This window comes from Protopterus annectens, chromosome 12.part0 (assembly GCF_019279795.1).
Source record: "Protopterus annectens isolate FY-2018-M chromosome 12.part0, PAN1.0, whole genome shotgun sequence".
NCBI classification, from domain to species: Eukaryota; Metazoa; Chordata; order Ceratodontiformes; family Protopteridae; genus Protopterus; species Protopterus annectens.
Window position 1 is genome coordinate 102,856,227 of NC_056746.1, and position 18,922 is coordinate 102,875,148.

Here is an 18,922-nt window from a genome sequence, read left to right on the forward strand (position 1 = left end):
AGGAGACTTACTAGAGCATGATGGGAGAGGGGATTCAGCCACAAGCTAGTGGAAGACCTCGAGCTTCTGTATATGGCCGAGTGTTCCGAACCCAACCAGTGAAGAATGAAGGCGAGATGAACAACACACATGGAACTTTATGGTGAGTACATAACTTCTTTTTATACATTTCACTGATACAATCACATAGTCTAGATAGGATACAAAGAATAGCAGTACTGTGACTGTAGGGAGAAAGCAAGCAAGTTAAGTGTATATATGCTTAGTAGGGTATAATACTCAAATACAAACATATCAGGTTGTATTCCTTTAGCTGCCTTAAGACATCTATTTCCTAACCAGGTTTGTGCAAGAGCAGGTCCAGGATTCAGATAGGTGTGATTTCAGAAGTTTTTTAAAGTTGGAAGTGTTAGTAGTTGCTTTGATATTTAGTGGCAGGGAATTCCAAGTTTCGGCTATGCAATTGGAGTAAAGGGAAACTCCAGGTGCATTGTTAGGTCTGGACATATTTAGGAAGGATTTTTTACTGGAATGCACTACTCTGTTATTGGAGTAGTGTATTAGTAGATTTTGTAGTACTGGTATTTTTTTCTGGCTGATTTAGTATCAGATAAGCAAAGGTGAGTTGATTATAAGTAAGTAGATTTTGGTAGTTCGAGCCAGAATAGTTGTTTTAAAGCTAAACAATGATGGGATCTGAAATTTGTTACTGTGGCAAACTTTGTAATTTTATTATAGGAAGTTGTGAGTTTTGCTAGCTTAGATTTCTTAACGTTTGTAAGAATTTGCGAGGTGTATAGTAGAGTAGAGATAAGATGAGTTCTTGCTATAGTGGCCTTTGAAGATTTATTTAGAAAGTGTCAATTTCTGTACAGGATTTCTATTTCTTTTGTGAACTTTTTTATGATCTGTGATATGTGTATGTCAAATTTTATATTATGATCAATAACCACTCCAAGTAATTTTGTTTGGGAAACTGGAGAAATAATTTATATAATTTATATTTATTGATTAAATATTGAATGGTGGGTGGGTGTCTGCAGCTCTAGTTGGATAGAAGAGCATTTGTTTTGTTTTGATAGATTAAGTACAAGTTGTGCATTGTTTAGCCAAGATTCCACAACATTAAATGACTGCTGAGTGACTTTTTGGAGCTTTTATAATGTTGGGTAGGCATATATCAGGGTGGAATAATTCACATATTGAACTACGGAGGCAAGTGGGGTGGCAGTATGAAAGCTGTTAATAAAGATAATAAAAAGGAGAGGGCCCAGAATAGATCCTCGTAGAACTTCCAAGGTTACAGGCAGTAATGAAGAGAGATTTTGTTGCCATTTTACAGCTTGCTGATGACCAGTTAGATATTGCTGGAACCAAGTAAAATATATAAAAATCGATTCCTGATTTTGTTTTTCTTTTCTTTCTCTGGTTCTTGATCTAAGAGGTTGAGAGGGCAGAGAAGAGTTGCAATAGGTGTTTTCCCTCATATTTGTGGTCTATTCTTTGAAAAGGTTGTTGCTTTCTGATAAGGTGTTGTAGATCGCAGTCACAAAATGATGAGAAACACAAGAGTTTCAGACTTCATACCCCTTCAGAAAATGTTTGCTATTGCAAAACCCGCTACACTAGCAACTTTCCAAGTACATATAAAATGATATTTAGAATCTCTTCCCAACTTTGGGTGTTTGTGTCTTCTTGCATTAAGAGGCTGGGGGGACACGTAGGGGTACAGCAGTGGGTTGCACTGTACGGTTCTCACAACGTATGTCTCGGTCATTATTCTCTATTTATTCATGCATTCGATCATAAGCAAACATACAAGAGGCTGTAGGTGATAGTCACATCTGTGGTGTGTGGCATATTTATGTACCTCATGGAATGTGGTAATTATGCTTAGATATTGTGAAAAATACAAATCAGTTAACTGCTGATTTTAACAAATATTAAGTAGCCCTACTTCAGTTGTAAAGATCGGGTATCATGCTGGGCAGTTAAATCTGCCAATACTGGCCAGCAAATGACAGCAGCAGATTGAAAACATTTGATTCTACCTGGTATCTGTGCCAGTAATGTGTCCCTGACTTTCTGTAACATAAGAGAATGTGTTGCACTGTCTTTCTGTCATCATCAGCCCCCTTTTTCTTATTTTTCTACATTGGGTCAAGGTATCGTGTTAACTGTCACCAACTCTCTTGATTCAGTGCTACACTCCTGCCTTCTTCAACACTCATGCATGACTGTTGCAGATCTTCTTTCACACAATCCATCCACCTCTTTGCTGGACATCCTCACTTCCTCTTACCTTCTTCCTGTCTGTCCCAAATCTTCCTCACCGGATTGTCTTCTGCTTTTCTACACATGCCCAAACCTCCGTAATCTGTTCTCTTTGATCTTTTCTGCAATTGGAGCTACTTTGGCTTCTGCTCTTATGTCCTCATTTCTTCATCTGCCCACAGTATGCATCCTACCACCTTTCTCAGGCACTTCATTTCCATCACCTCTGGCTTCTTCAACTGTTCTGCCTTTACTGCCCAGGTTTTGTGCCATACAGTAGTACTGGTCACACCACTGTCTTGTACACCTTACATTTCAGCTTCTTTGGCATTCTTCTGTCATAGACTACACCTGATACTCTATGCCAGTTAGCTGCAGCCCCTCTGATTCTAGCTTTGATCTCTTCATTCAGACTACCCTTCTCCTCAACTACCCCTCCCAGATACTTGAAACTGTTTACCTGTTCCACTATCTTCCCTTCTGTCTCTATTCTCAGCTTCTTCTGATTTTCCCAATTTGCTGCCATTACCACCATCTTATCTATGCTTAACTTCACCCCATATGCCTTCAGATTTGCATTCCATTCTCCTATCTTTTGCCGAAGCTCTAGCTCAGAGTCTGCCTGTACTGCCACATTGTCTGCATACAGCAGCTTTGTTGATTCGTCCCCGCCACCTGTTTGCTAATGTAGTCCATCACCAGTGTGAACAGCAGTGGGCTGAGAGCTGAACCCTATGTACACACACTCCCACTGGGAACCCCTCTGTGAGGCCAAACACTGTTTGTACTTGAGTCACTGGGTCTTTGTACATAGCCTGCACTAATTCTACCAATGTTTCTGAGACTTCAAACCACTGCAGTACTGCCCAGATCAGCTTTCTAAGGACCTTGTCATATGCTTTCTCTAAGTCTAGGAATGCCCAGTTGGACTCTCTCCTCATATCTAGCTTCTTCTCAAGTATCTGCCTCAGTGCAAACATCAGGTCAGTTGTGCTGCATCCTGATCTCAATCCAAACTGCTCATCTCCCATTTTACATTCTACTACTGTGCATATCCATTTATCAATCACTTTCTCCAGAACTTTCATGCAATGTGATAGGAGGTTGATGCTTATGTACTGCCCAAAGTTGTGGATGTCCCCTTTGTTCTTTGTACATGGGCACAAGTATGCTTATTCTCCAGTCATCTGGGATACGCCTTTCTCTACACACTGCTATTAGTACCCTCAGGAGCCATTTCTCCCCCAGCATCTTTATCATATCTGCTGTGACCTCATCTTCCTTAGTGCTGTTCTTACTTCTTGTAGGGTGGGCTCCTCTTCTTCTCTCATCGTAGGCTGTTTCTGGGACAGTACAGCTTCTGTGTAGTTTTCTTCATTCAGAAGCAGCTGGAAATACTCCTTCCATCTGCCTTTGTAGTCCTCAGGACTGGTGAGCAGGTGATTGCTGGCATCCCTTATCAAGGGTGTCTGACTGTCTTCTTTATCTTTCTGCCTTTGCCTTGCAACCTGATATTGTTTCTTTGTGCCCCTTACTGAGTCACTTTCCAGAAGTTGATACAGTGCCTCCGATGCCCTATTTTTGCTATTGCAACTTCTTTCTTAGCCAAAGAGTAGTCCTTCCTAGCCAGTCTTTTCTATCTCCCATTTCTTCCTGCACTCCTTCTTTCTTTTGATAACTTCCTGGACTTCTGCATTCCACCACCAGCTTTATTCCACCACCAGCTTTCCTTATGTACCTTATTTCCATACCTGGCTTGGCCACATATCTTTTCTGTAGTCCTAACACGTGCTGTTTTTTAGGTGCTGCCATTCTTGTTCAACTCCACCTATTTCCCCCTCTTCTTGGGGTGCTAGAGCCCTGAGTAATTCCTTGAACTGATGTACTTTCTCTCCAGTTAACTTCCAGGTCTTTATCCTTGTCTCTGTTGACCTTAGAGCCTTCTCTGACCACTGATTGCAGCTGATTGTGGCAACTAGTGGTTTATGTTGTGGGCCGACTGTTTCACTGGGGATGACTTTGCAATCATGGATTCTACCCCAGTGCCTTTTCCTTACTAGGATGAAGTCTACCTGAGTTGCATGTTGACTACTCTTATATGTGATCTTGTGACTGTCTCTCTTTCTAAACGATGTGTTGGCTACTATCAAGCCATTTGCCAGACAGAAGTCTGGAATGACTTCTCCTCCTTTATTCCTGTTGCCCCACCTGTGGTCAACCCAGGCAGTCCTCATATCCTGTTCTGTCTGTCCCAATATGTGCATTCAAGTCCCGCATTATCAACACCAATTCACATTGTCCTGCTTTATCTAGTAGGTCCTGCAACTGCTGTGTGAATGCACTCTTTTCCTCACTATCACAATCCTGCTGTGGGGCATAGGCTGAGATTATGAATACTGCCCTATCATTACACTGGAGTCTGACTGCCATGAGTCTGTCATTAATTCTGATGATATCCCTTACTGCTTTCTGAAGCCTCTCTCTCACCACAATTCCTACACCATTTCTAGCCTGCCCTCCACCTGAGTAGTAGACTCTGGATCCCAAGCCAAGTAGCTTTGCTGCACTGCCCTTCCATGTCATCTCTTAGATACACAGGATGTCTAGCCTCCTCTGTATCATCTACTTCCAAGCTGCGTCCTGTCAGTGAACCTACATTAAACGTAGCAATTCTCAGTTCATGCTTGGCAGGTTGGATGGTTTTGCATCCAGCTTTCCTCAACAGAGTTATCTCAGGTAACCCAGGCTGGGCAACTAGACACCGGCCAGCCAGTAGCTTATTGACCCAGGGCTGCTGGGCTTTATGGCAGGCACACACTGGCCAATACGGGCACATATACCCCTCCCACCATTAACAAGGGTCCCTGGTGTGGGTCAGAGTAGGCTGGATCCTCAACCCACTTATCACTGGTAACTACACATGCCCATTTTTGGTGACATTAACATGACCGAATCACCTAGAGCCATATTTTACACCATTGATTGGCTAGCCCTGCCACAGCGTGGAGTCTGTGATCCATGTTCTCCTATCTTGAGGATACTGCGCACCAGAGTAGATGCCCAAAGCGGTTGGTCTGTACAACTCTTCCCCCTATAGGGCACCATGTAGAGTCTGTCCTGCTGCCCACAGCTCCATTCATTGGTGAGTTTGAGATGGAAACCATGTTTTTTGGAAATGGGAGAAACCCTACAGTGACACAGGGAGAACATGCAAAATCCAAACAGGCATTGGTCGGAGGCCAGGATCAAACCTTGTACATGGGAGGCGAAGATCTTAACCACTAAGCCATCTGGTCTCTTGATTCACTGTCTTTCTGACAGTGCTCACTAAATGCTTTATAACTCTGAAAGCCAACAGAACACTTTTTTGTAACCAGTAGTACATGTAACAGATAAAGCTGCATGAACTACAGAGTTATGTTTGGGTGTCCTGTCATAATCCTTTATTATGTGTTTTCAACATGGATGCCAAGATTCATCTTTCAAGCTTCAGTCTTGATGAAATTTCTTGACATCGATGTCTCAAACACATAATAAGATGGTTGTGATTGGTGAGCTTATCATAATCCTCTGTATTATAGGGAGTGTGTATGTGTGTGTGTGTGTTTGTATGTATGTGTATGTATGTATGTATGTATGTATATATATATATATATATATATATATATATATATATATATATATATATATATATATGGGTTACCTTTACATTATTGAACGTTCAAATATTCGACAGTCATATGGCCAAAATCATATCATCGAACATTCAAATGTTCGACAATGTAAAGTTAAAAAAAATAAATAAATAAAGCCAAATAAAATGTGTATAACAGAGGAGCAAGCCCCCCTGCACCCCCATACCCCCACTACTTAAATATACCAACTCTGAGATCGCACTACATTGCGGTAATGGGAAATATTCCCATTCCACACTGTATGGAGATCTCCATTGTCATTTCCCGTTACTGCAATGTAGTGCGATCTCGGAGTTGGTATATTTCGGTAATGGGTGTTCAGGGGGCTTGCTATACACACTTTATTTTATTTTCTTTCTCCCGTGTTTTCTTACCTTTACATTGTCGAACATTCAAATGTTCGATGATATGGTCTTTGCCATATCATTGGCGAACATTTGAACATTCGATAATGTAAGGGTAACATATATATATATATATATATATATATATATATATATATATATATATATATATATATAGATATGTGTGTGTGTACAAATGCACACACCTATATAGTTTACTTTCACATCATCAATGACTGCAACTTCAAATCCAATACTGCCGGCAGCAGCATCCTTTAAACTCAAAATAGTATAGTGTAAGAACAAAAAACAAAAGTGTGACAAAGACAAATAATGAAACTGGACCTAGGAACAAGCTGCAATATGGGTCCTGCAGGGGTTGGGGCATTCTGGGAGTTCAATATTGTCAGTCTTGGAAATTTCAGCTATTCAGAAGCTGTTGTCATTGTTATTAGTTTCAACGTTGGTGTTGTCGATTATGTTACAGTAAACTTATATGTGTATGGGTAAATAAGTAGATATAGATATACACACATATGTATATGTATTATATATATTGTAGCGTAGTTATGGTGTAAAAGAAGAAATTGATTGTAGTAAACAGGAAGCTCATCATCTGAGATGCGTTCTTTGGATATGATCCTTCATTGTCATGTTTTTTTTTACTGTTAATAAACTGGACAGCATGAAGTCTGTTGAGTTTAATGTTAAAATTATAAATATGAAGTATTTTTAATTTTGCTTGTTTTTTAGGCATGCTGGTGAGAAACATGCTGTGTTTGGAGCACAACAGTTTATCTGGCACTCATTATTGCAGATGAATAAGTCTGTGCATTTCCAGGAGTGCAGGGTTTGATTTTCTCAGCATCCATTTGTCTTCTGTGTGTCTCTAACCAAATCACTTCACTAGGCAGTGCTTCTGAGCTGCTCTTGAAAAGGGGCATGTGTATTTAGAGCATGTCCCAGGCTGTCAGCAGATGTGTTACACATTTGTTTGAATTTCTGTACCCTTCACATAGCTATTTGGCTCTGATTCTCAGCATGTCTCTTGTAGTTTAATGGGTTGCCAGATGAATTTCCAACAAATGTGAACTGTAAGGCACTTTTGCTCATGCTAAGTTTGATTCCAGTTTGAGAGTGTTTGTTCTCTTTTATTTTGTATAGCAAATTGCTGTCAGTGTTTTTGCTGTAAAAATTTAAATAAGTTTTAATTAAATCCAAATTTGTGATAAGTCCAAAATATACAACTTGCATTTCTTGAATATGAGTTATGAAATTCTTTTTTTTTCCCCCTGAGGCAGAAATGTGCGATTCTCCCACTGCCGTTATTAGCTGCAAACATGTTTGGTTATACTGTAGCTTAATAACATTTCATCCAAACCGTAATCCTCGAGAACTACAAATGTAGTTATTGTCTATATTGCCAGGATACATAAAATATGCAAATACATTATTACACTGTCACGCTTATTATTTTTTTCATAGGCATATGTAGCTAAATAGTTGTTCATATTCAACAGTGGATCACCTTGCATTCTGTACTTTATTTTTTTTCTTTAGATTTCCTACATGCCCCGCCAGGTAGTGATTGTGCCCCTATTGTGCCTTAGCAAGGAAGGAAACCTGCAGCTGCTCAGTGGTTACAAGGCACACACACACACACACACACACACACACACACACACACACACACCACCTGTGAGTAGTTTTGAAAGAAGGCCATTTCACTTCTAACGTGACTTTGGAATGTGAGAATAAACCAGAATATTTGGTGAAAATCCGTGTTAACATAGGGTGGATGCCCAGACACTAAACAGAAGGTGCCCTAGTCAAGAGTCAAGCTGAGGATCCAAAATTGTCAGATAATTCCTCTAACCGCCATTGCACTTCTATGACATTATGCTTCCTATTTGTGAGATAATTCCTCTAACCACCATTGCACTTCTATGACATCATACTTCCTATTTGTGAGATAATTTCTCTAACCACCTTTGCACTTCTGTGACATCATACTTCCTATTTGTGAGATAATTCCTCTAACCAGCGTTGCACTTCTGTGGCATCATACTTCCTATTTGTGAGATAATTCCTCTAACCAGCGTTGCACTTCTATGACATCATACTTCCTATTTGTGAGATAATTCCTCTAACCAGCGTTGCACTTCTATGACATCATACTTCCTATTTATGAGATAATTCCTCTAACTACCGTTGCACTTCTGTGACATCATACTTCCTATTTGTGAGATAATTCCTCTAACCAGCGTTGCACTTCTGTGATATCATACTTCCTATTTGTGAGATAATTCCTCTAACCACCGTTGCACTTCTATGACATCATACTTCCTAAACTGCATAGGATATGCAATGGGATGAAGTAACAACCAGAGAGATTGAAACAAAGTTAAGAAAAGCTCCTGATTGGAAAACCCCAGGCCCAGATGCAGTACCTGTCTTCTGGTTAAAACTATTAACATCTTTACATGAAGATTTTGCTATGAGCAAAAACTATCTATATGCGCACCCCAAACGGACACCAGCCTGACTAACAGGAAAAACAGTAGTCCTACTTAAGAGTGAACCTGCACTCTATCCTAAAAAACTATAGACCAATAAGTTGCCTTCCAACGACATATAAACTGTACACTGGAATTGATACTGGCAGAGTTTATAATAATTTAGAAGAAAACTCAATCATGGCAGTAGAACAAAAGAGTAGTAAAACAAAGTCATATGGAATGAAGGATCATTTGATGCTAAATCATAATGGAGAATTTAAAAAGAGGAAGAATCTGAGTATAGCATAGATAGACTTAAAAAAAAGCATTTAACAGTATCCCACATTCATGGATAAAAAAGTGCGTAAAATGTATAAGATGCGCACCCTACATTGAGCGATTACATTACAGTCACCATGAAACAGTGGCAAACCACTTTGCGGTTAAAAAATGATGAAGGACAATTTATTATTCCAAGAATAAGGATTCAAAGGGGGATATTCCAGGGTGAGTTTCTGTCACCACTGCTCTTTTGCCTTGCCCTTAACCCATTAAGCTGTCTACTTGACAGATTAGGTCATGGCTATAATTTGGCTCCCAGAAAACAACAACATGTAAAGACTTCTTATTATCTTTTTGTAGTTGATTGAAAACTGTATATTTCATCAGATGAGGAACTGAAAGCACACCTGCAAATGGTTAAGATGTTTTCAGGTGATATAAGAATGTCATTTGGTCTTGATAAATGTTTGAAGGCAACCTTTAAAGCAGGAAAGCTGTATTACCAAGAAAACATCAGTCTGGGACAGGAATGTGATGTAAAAGAAGTTGAGCAGGAGGGAGTGTATAAATATTTGGAGATTGATGAAAAGTAAAGAATATTTTAGAAGACTTAAATTAATACTAAAAATAGCATTGACGTGTAGGAACAAAGTCCAAGCTATAAACCAGTTTGTTCTTCCTGTCCTAACTTACACTTTTGGAGTGACTGATCGGCCCTAAAAGATGTTAGATTGTTTGGACAGGAAAACAAGAAGGATGCTTCATGCTCATCAGGTGAGTTATAAAAATCAGTGCATACCAAGACTATATATTCCTCGTTCTGAAGGAGGTATGGGCCTCCTCAAAATTGACTACATGTATAGCTCTGCAATAGTGGGACTGCATACATATCTGCTGACCGCACAAGACCCAAACAAAGTGAAAATATTGAAACATGAGGAGAATAACTCTAAGATGACTTCCCTGCTTAGTTTAGCAGAAGCATATCTGTGTCATGCAGGAATGGAAATCAAACTAGAAGTAGATAAAAATCAGGTAACAATTGAATGTACCAAAAAACAAATGAAAGATTATAAGGTGAAGGATCAGATGGGAAGGTAAGACATGTGGAAAATGCATAAATATAGTTGCAAGTATAAAAAAACTCTTGGAACAACCTCATATTGATCAGGATCAAATGCAGGAATGGTTAAAGAGAAGTGAACTTAAACCAAAAGACGAAAGGTTAATATTGACAGCCCAAGATAGTGGACTACTTACACGTTGGTTTACAAAGTCCATTGAACATGTGGGAGAACTGGACAAATACAGGTTTTGTAAAACAGAATTGGAAACAGTTGCATGTCTTGTTACTGGTTGTTATATACTGATGGCAGAAGGCCTGTATACTGAAAGGCATAATAATGTGGCAAGACTGTTGCATTGAGGATTGTGCAAACATTATAATACTGAAGTAGCTGAAAAGCACTGGAAACATGAGCCACAAAGTATCATAGAAAACAATTAAGTTTATATCACATGGGATGATCCATTACCAATAGTTCATAAAATAGATGCAAGAAAACCAGCTATAGTAGTCCATGAAAAGAAGACAAAAGTAGCATTGATTATTGAAATTGCTACACCCAGTGACTACAGTGAGTTAAGTACAGAGGGATACAAAGTCATAAAATAGCAGGATTTGCAGGCAGAAACAAGGACAATGTGGAAGAAAGATACCTAGACAGTTCCAGTAGTAGTAGGAACAGCAGGTCTTATAAAAAGGTATTTACAATCGTATTTAGATATGTTACCAATACATGAAACTCCATACGAACTGCAGAAGGAGTCATTACTGGGCACATTGCAGGTGCTGCGAAGATCACTTCTAGCTGACATCAAAGATTGAAACAATACTAATTTCATGAATTTTAATCGTACTTTGACTTAGGAATGGGATCAATTCCTATCATGGTATTAGAAACCCAAAAGACTTGGAGAAATTAAAAAAAAAAAAACAGGTACACGGTTTAAAAGGGAGCTTTGCTGCAAATGTTATATAGTTTCTGGCAGTACTTGTGTGAGATTTAGAAGTGAATGAGAGTCTCCACAGTAACACAGTAGTAATAGTTGATTGTGTTCTGCAAAATACAGCCATAATAGATGCTTAGGAAGCAGAAATATTTTTTCTGTGATGAACCTTTTTCTTATGTATGTATAGCTTTTTTGTGCCAATACACTACTAACTTTTCTTTTTTTTTCTTGCTTATTCAGGACTCCTTGGGAGGAAACACCAGGACAGTTATGATCACACACATTAGTCCAGCAAGCACATCTTTTGATGAGTCAAGGAGTACCCTGATCTATGCCAATCGAGCCAAGAATATAAAGACAAGGGTATGCATGCAGTCATCCTAAATCTGAATAATTATGTTGCTTAAACAAGAGATTACAGTTTAAGAACGAAATCAGAATAAACACTTTGGTAGGCAGTGGAATAAAGATCATAGTCATGAAAAGAGCAAAGAATGCATCAGCTGATGTAACAATAACTAACTTTGTTCAGATTGTCAAAAAGTCTGGCATTCAGGTAAAAGGTAGGAAAGTTTGTGATTTGATAAACAGTGTTCACTGAGGTGTAGAAAATGGCTTCCATTCAGAAGTATGAGACCCAATAATGTGAATTCCCAACAATTTAGAAATTAAAGTATGATTCAGTTTCAAATGCAGCAAACTTTTTAAGTACTGTTGTAGGGGGGACTTAACCTCCTTGTACTCTAAAATGTGGAGCTATGTGCCTTACACCTAGCTACTATATGTTAATTCAGAGATTGATGTGCCTCAATGTAAGAGCAATACTTTGAGATTAAACAGTCTCACAGTATCTAGTATCCATGTTCACACTTAACATGTTCATGCTTCAGAGATCACAGATACTGATCCTCAACTTTTCATTGGGAACCCTAGCAAAAAACCCGACAAAGCTGACTGAAATGAAAACACAGTAGATTGAGTATGGAGCTGGACCTGGAGTATGTAGTTTGAGAGAATATCCAGAAAGTATGGTTAATGTGAGTATTTAGAGAAAATGGAGCTCCTCCTTAAGGGTAGGAATGCAACGGCTGTAACTCATGTGGTGTGGAATGATGTATGAAGAAAGGATTATGGATAAGTGGGATTACAGCTGGCAGATAGAAGTAAAATTTAATTTATATGAAGAGGTGGAGCCTTGGATTCATTTCAGAGTTTGGTGGAGTTATGTGAGTAATTAGATTGTAGGGAAATTGAACAAGAACACATAGATAAAGTACAGTGATGAAGAAATAAGTATGTAAGGATATGCTGAATCATGGGTAGATTAAATGAATGAATGGTCTCCTTTGACTGACATTCTTCATATGAGTGTGAGGTTTAGGTGTGAAAAGGTAACAGCTTAGGAAGATTGCATGAGAAGTCAAAGGAATGGACAAAAATAAATTTTTTGGGGAGTTTGACTCTCTTCATCTTATGTCCTAATTGTGTTTCCTGTTGGTATAGGTAAAACGGAACTTGCTCAATGTTTCTTACCACATTGCACAGTACACCAGCATAATTGCTGAGTTGCGGCAGGAAATTGAAAGGCTGAAGGGGAAGATTGAAAATCAAGGGCCTGAACGGATCAAGAAGGACAGAGCCAACATCCGGGATGTTCAAGGTATAGCACTCACCTCATACCATCCTAAGGAACTTCCTGTAGTTTGCTCTGAATTGTTGAGCATATGCATTCAGTGCTTAATGGCTGACATTTCATAACTTCATGTGCTCTTCCATAAGATTCATTATATTCATTATGTGTCTGCTTGTATGAGTGCGTTTCTTTTGATGTATTGCAGGATTAAACCCAGCAGCTGTCTGTCAGCTAAACTACAGTTTGCAAGAAACTGCAAGAGTTGGAACTAGATTATAACTTTTTTCAGTGACAGGAAGCATTTTCAGACAAACTAAGTGGTGTTGGCCATGTTAACTGCTATATTAGTGCAGAACGTTACTCTAGTCTCAGCTACTTGATGGTGAGATCATTGTAAACAATGTGTAAGGTACGGGGTACAGTCAGTTCCTTTAATACAAAGTCAAAGATATTGGCGGGGGAAGGCCCAACTCTTAAATATTGCTCTTATAAACTTAGAAAGTTGTTAAGAGTAGTAGGTTTTGTGTTAGCATACATTTGCTGAAGGATATGATTTCAGAAACGTGAATGCCAGTCACTACTTCAGTCCCCAGTGATTTGCTAGAAAACACAAATTTTATGAGGAACAGACCAAAAATATGAGGCAAAAATTTGGACAGTCTGTGAAAATCTGGAAATTTGAGAGACATAGCTATGTATAATAACTAGTCCAATTCCTGTAGTAATAATGACTTTGCTTCTAAAGCAGTACATATATTTCACAGCAAGAATTCCTGTATGTGATAGCATGTGAGTTTTGGTGGGAGGGGGTTTATTGTTGGCCCTGATTTTAATTCATGGTAGAGTTTTGCTGCAGGTAGGAGCTTTTTGAGCTCTCACTCCCTTCTTTACTTTCCCTAAGTATGGATTATACTTTCAGTTATAGCCCTTACTACAAAGGTACATCTGTAGCCTACGTCAAACAAACTGCGCTTCTTAATTTTCACTTTGAAGATTGTGTTGTTATAGCATCTGCACTCGCATAACTAGTCCATTGGCATTACTTCATTTTTTTTTTACTTTTTGGAAACAGATAAATAAAAAAAAATATTTTCACTGACAGTATTTCTTGCTATCTCAATAACTTCTTTGATTCAGACATTTATTTAATTCTTCCGAGGATTTAAATGTTAAGTAATAAAGGCCACTCACAGTCATGAGTGTGGAAGGTGACTAGCACACATGTACTACAGTGCTAAGTGACTTTTCTGTTTGTCTGAAGCAAACCATGAGAGGTCTGTATAAAATTTAACCAGACTAGTAAAATAAGCCACAAAAATTAGAAACTTGAATAGTCTTGATGTCTAATGTTGAAGTTAAAAATGTTTGAGAAAACAGATGATGATGAGGTCAAAAAACATACACAAAGAAAGTGAAGGCAGCAAAATAGGAGAAAATTTGAACAGAATGTTAAACAACTTTTTCAGACTCTTCTTGCTTTATTATGTGCCTCTGGCATACAGAGACCTGTCAAAACATTATCTGTTCTGATTGTTTCCTCCCCGGGTTACAGCAGTCAGGCATTATTGTTATTTGCCCTCATTTCTTTTGAATGAGGCTTTCCCATCTTACATACTGAAAGTCAGTTTTCCCTAGTAACAGTCAGGATGTTTTACTTCCAGTTGAAGATTGCACAGTTTAGCACAGTTTATAGCTACCTAAGTAGGTACTTCCAGTTGAAGATTGCACAGTTTATAGCTACCTACGTTTTACTTCCAGCTGAAGATTGCACAGTTTAGCACAGTTTATAGCTACCTACGTTTACCGTACACCTCCTTACTCCCCCTTCTTCTCCCACTTCCTAACTCCAGTTTCTCTCGCCTGACTTTCTCCCTCCGTTTGTCATAACCCTGTATTTTTTTCTGTCACTTCTTGCTGCAATGCCTATTTGTATTATACTAATGTACCTTTAACTTCTCTAAACTGGAAAAAATGTATCTAAATTTTAAATCATTGTCACGTAAGTTGTATCTATTTTTAACCAATGCTGTCACATTATGTCTAATTTGGTATAATTATTTAAACTGTAAATGTCTTTTGTATTATTTTTGAAGATTGTAAAATTATTGTTCTTAAAATGTTTTGTAATACTTTGGAGCTTTTTCCCTTGGGCCTCCAATGAAAATGGGCACCTACCCAGTCATACATTCCTGGTAATCAAAGTCAATAAATTAAATAAATAAGTAAATTAAATATTTCAGGATAGTTAAGATCCCATTCATTACTTAAACTTTCAGAGTTCGAGAGAATGAACAGTCCTAGTCTTACTTTATAGGGCCTTCAAAAGATGATGCAGGCCTGATTTATATTCAGACAGCAGTGATTGTAACCTTCCCCAAGACCATTCATACAAATATGATGATGTAAGGACATGGTGAACAGCACATTTTAAAGAAAGTTAGTTCCACAAAAGGTATTCATCAAACCCATACCACTGCAGTACAAAAAAAAATGCACAAAATAATGCTTTACAGCCCTGCATCTGTAAACATACTATCCAGAAGGTTGCATAACAGTGGAAAAAGGGAAAAACTTCCCTGTAATTCTGTTTCAGAGATGTTTCAACAAAATACAAATTAACTAAACACAATCAGTAATTTCTATCTTTTGTAAAATGAAAATTCAACCAAATTTAGAGACTCTCATATTTATTTTATTTTGATTTCCTACAGACTCATGGTTCAGTGTTTTCTTTTTAGACGTTTACTGCGGTGGTGGTGCTGCGGTAGCGTTGTCGCCTCACAGTAAGACGCTGTCCGGTTCAATTCTCAGCTAGAGCGTCTTCTGCGTGGAGACATACGCGAATGGGCGTACCTTCGTTGAAGGTTGTGCGTCAGAGCTGGCAACTCGGTACGTAAAAATCAACTGCCAATCATTAGCGGACCGGAGTTCCATTGTAGCGACCCATAACTGGGAAAAGCCGAAAGACACAACAACATCAGTAGAAAAACAAAGGTAATCTGACTGTTAGTGAGCACCATCTGTAGTGTTAGTCCACTGAAGGTCCACAAAAGGTCAAGTAAAATGTTATTGCCTTTGTCTTCAGATTATGTGCTTTGGTTATACAGTCAGCTTGGGGCGGGGTACTTTCTGGCATCACATTTTTTGTAATAATAATGAAATGCAGCCTTGAGGGCTGTGATTGGCTGCTTATATATGACATGCATGGGTAAACATGGCCTCTAGGGATGAGAGTTTTAAATTCTGTGGCCACCTCCTTGAATAGTCAGGACAGTTGTTTGTCTGCATTATAGAGAGTTTTCCATGAAATATATATAATTAACAAAAAGGAAGAAAAATAAATATTTCCCAAGTACAAGATGAGTACAACAATGGTTTTCTGCATTCTTACGTGCAGAAATTATTGTGTTTCCTTACAGCTGATAGATGTTTCAAAACACAAGATGTTCAGCTAACATACTGCTTTACTGGCATTTGGGTATTAATGCCCTGGTACCCTCCTCACTGCATGTCTGTGGGTGTGAGAGGCCAATCTCCTGGCAGTACACAGACTGCTATGCACACCCATAGACAGGACCCTTTTAGTTTTCTAGTGCCATCGTAAGAGAAAGATCTTTTGAAGACTGTTCCTTACTCTGGATTTATTCACCTGCTGAGTTCAGATTAGAAACCCTTCTGGGTTTTTATTTCCTCCCTCTGTTTTTCCTATCACTGCTTGAATAGTGAATTCTGATTCTTTGACTGTTTTTTTTTCTGATTGGAAGTTTGTATATGCCTACACAGTATACGACTTATACTGTTTATGATAAGCTGATTGTTGTTTTTGGGAATATTTAACCACTGAAATGTATCTTATGGCCATTTATGAAAGTATAGCTGAGTTTCTGTGTTAAGGCCATTTTAGTACAGCTCCTGTCATTACCTCATGCTTCCAGAACCATGAGTTTATCAGGCCTGTTGTTTCTATTGATTAAAAGCTTCAGGTGGAACTTTTTGACAGGAAAATTTACCGAATTTGCAGTTTATTCTCTGGTGTTATTATTAGACGTGATTGAACAGGGATTTTTCATTTAAATCATGATTTAGGAGGCATTGTTTATGTTAAGCATTTCTGACACTTTTTTTCAAAAGTTTATGCTTTATTTCTTGTCTAAAACTGGTTTATGCTGCTTCTTATCCTTTGACACTGAAAGTAGAATTTTATTTATTTATTTTTTTTACAAAAACTGGGGGGACTTTTGTGCATGTAGTTTGTGCTTTGAACTATGTTACTGAAATTACTGTCTTTCTATCAGTGCAGTATTCAGAATAGTATCCCTACAGAAATAGACTTCAGATTGCCATTTAGAGGGAGATTAGTGGGATTTGTTCTTTTTGTTGTTTTATTGGCTGATCATGCAGCCATTATTTTTTATTTCTTTAGCTATTTTTTTTTTGTCCCCTGACTTGATGTACTCAGATACATGCATCCACCCCCACCATCTACCCCTTGTGCACCTAAAAAAATAAAAGTTAATCAGGAAATATGCCTCAGCCTACTCATCTGACTCCACAATAGCCTAGGGAAGGCTATCGATCCACTCACCTTCTTTTGCCTCCAGGTACCCTGGTGTGGTGGAAGTGCCACAACTGTGCATGCCACAGGATTAGGCATGTCTTCTGGGGCTGTACCATTGCCTGGTTCTGGTATGGGAGAACCACATTCTTTAGGTGCAAGGGAAGTCTTGGGTACATAATCTGTTGCCAGTATTGATATGCCTCCCCCTGGGGATTCTCCTACTAGCGTAGTGCATAAAAAACAGAGACAGAAGACCCACCACATTGCAGGGTAACAGTCTCTGAGCTGTTGGCTATGGCTAGATTCATTATTCAGGCTACTGATTACAGGGTGCTAACCCAGGATGTTATGTGATCCTATCTCGCCTACATTCTGACTGATGGGTTCGGAGCCGATCCCTCGGCTCCGACTCGGCACGCTTATGCCAAAGAGCGAAGTCTCTTATTGGCTGAGCTTACTATATCCCAGGATGCACCACTACCAGTTCCCCAGATCTCATTTGCCGCTAACTAGCAAAGACGTGGTCTCGAGCTGGCTGAGCTAAGTAGTGTCTTTTCACTAACTTTTTCTGTCAGAAATTTGCTAATTCTTTAACAAAAAGCTGTTTTAACGGCTATTCTGTGCTGTTGTGTGTGTTTTGGAAATTTTTTGTGAAAAATTTGTGTGTGATTGGTGTTTGTTCTGGCTACAGGTCCCCTTGTTCTGTAGGGCCTTCCCTGTCAGTCAATCCCTTTTGAACCTTTAAAGGTTCTTGGATTCCCTTAGATATATTCACTGTTGGCCTTAATTTAATTGCTGGCTGTCATTCTTAACGGCAAGTTAATCCTTGTAGTGTCAGTCTTTTTCAAAGAGTTTTGTCTGTGAGAGAGTTACTCAATTCTACTTATAATGTCTCAGGCGCCTAGGCCTTCGGGCTTTAAAAAGTGCACTAAATGTAGTTTTAAAATGTCTATCACGGATGACCACTCTCTCTGTGTATATTGTTTGGGCGCCAAACATTTGCAGGAGTCCTGCAGCGTGTGTCACGCTTTTTCCTCGAGGGTCCTCCAAGAGAGGAAAAATAAGCTTATATTGAAAGGCATTATAAAACCCTCTTTTGAAGAAGCTTTAGCATCCTCTCCTTCTCCTGCTAAAAAGAAAAGGGCGGCTCCGACCAGTCCTTCGGACCCGACCGCCAAAAGACATAGACAGGCTTCTCCTTCGGCTCCAAGGACTTCGGAGCCGAGGGCGGAACGGTCTGCCTCGATGCCTCCAGTCTCGACTCCTCTGGCTTCGGAGCCGATGGCTGGGGCATCGAGGCGGGTCACCTTCATCGGCTCCACTGATCTCGGAGCCGATGAAGGTTGTCCGCTCAGACACTTCCTCCTCGGCGCCTAAGTCCTCCTCGGCACCGATGGAAACTGGCTTGTGCATTCCTTCGGCGCCGATAGTTATCGAGTCACCTCGGAGCCGGTCCCCTAGCCCCTTGGGGCCGTTGGAGAGGCCAACTCGAACCTGTTCAGTCTCCTCTAGGTCATCGAGGATGTCAGATTCGGACATAGACAGGGTGCTCCAAAGACTGTTCCAGTCCCCAGTCTTTCAAAAATTTGTTTCGGCTCCGACCCAATTGGCTTCGGAGCCAATAG

The 18,922-nt window shown here is 39.3% G+C and overlaps 1 protein-coding gene across 1 annotated transcript in view; it reads left to right on the top strand.

The window, feature by feature from the left end:
* Window positions 1-18,922, top strand: part of LOC122816138 (kinesin-like protein KIF19) — a 937,234-nt gene that overhangs the window by 676,447 nt on the left and 241,865 nt on the right. The window contains exons 10-11 of the mRNA XM_044088894.1: window positions 11,347-11,469; window positions 12,610-12,766. Coding sequence (XP_043944829.1) covers window positions 11,347-11,469; window positions 12,610-12,766 — 280 coding nt within the window. The remainder of the gene's footprint in view (window positions 1-11,346; window positions 11,470-12,609; window positions 12,767-18,922) is intronic.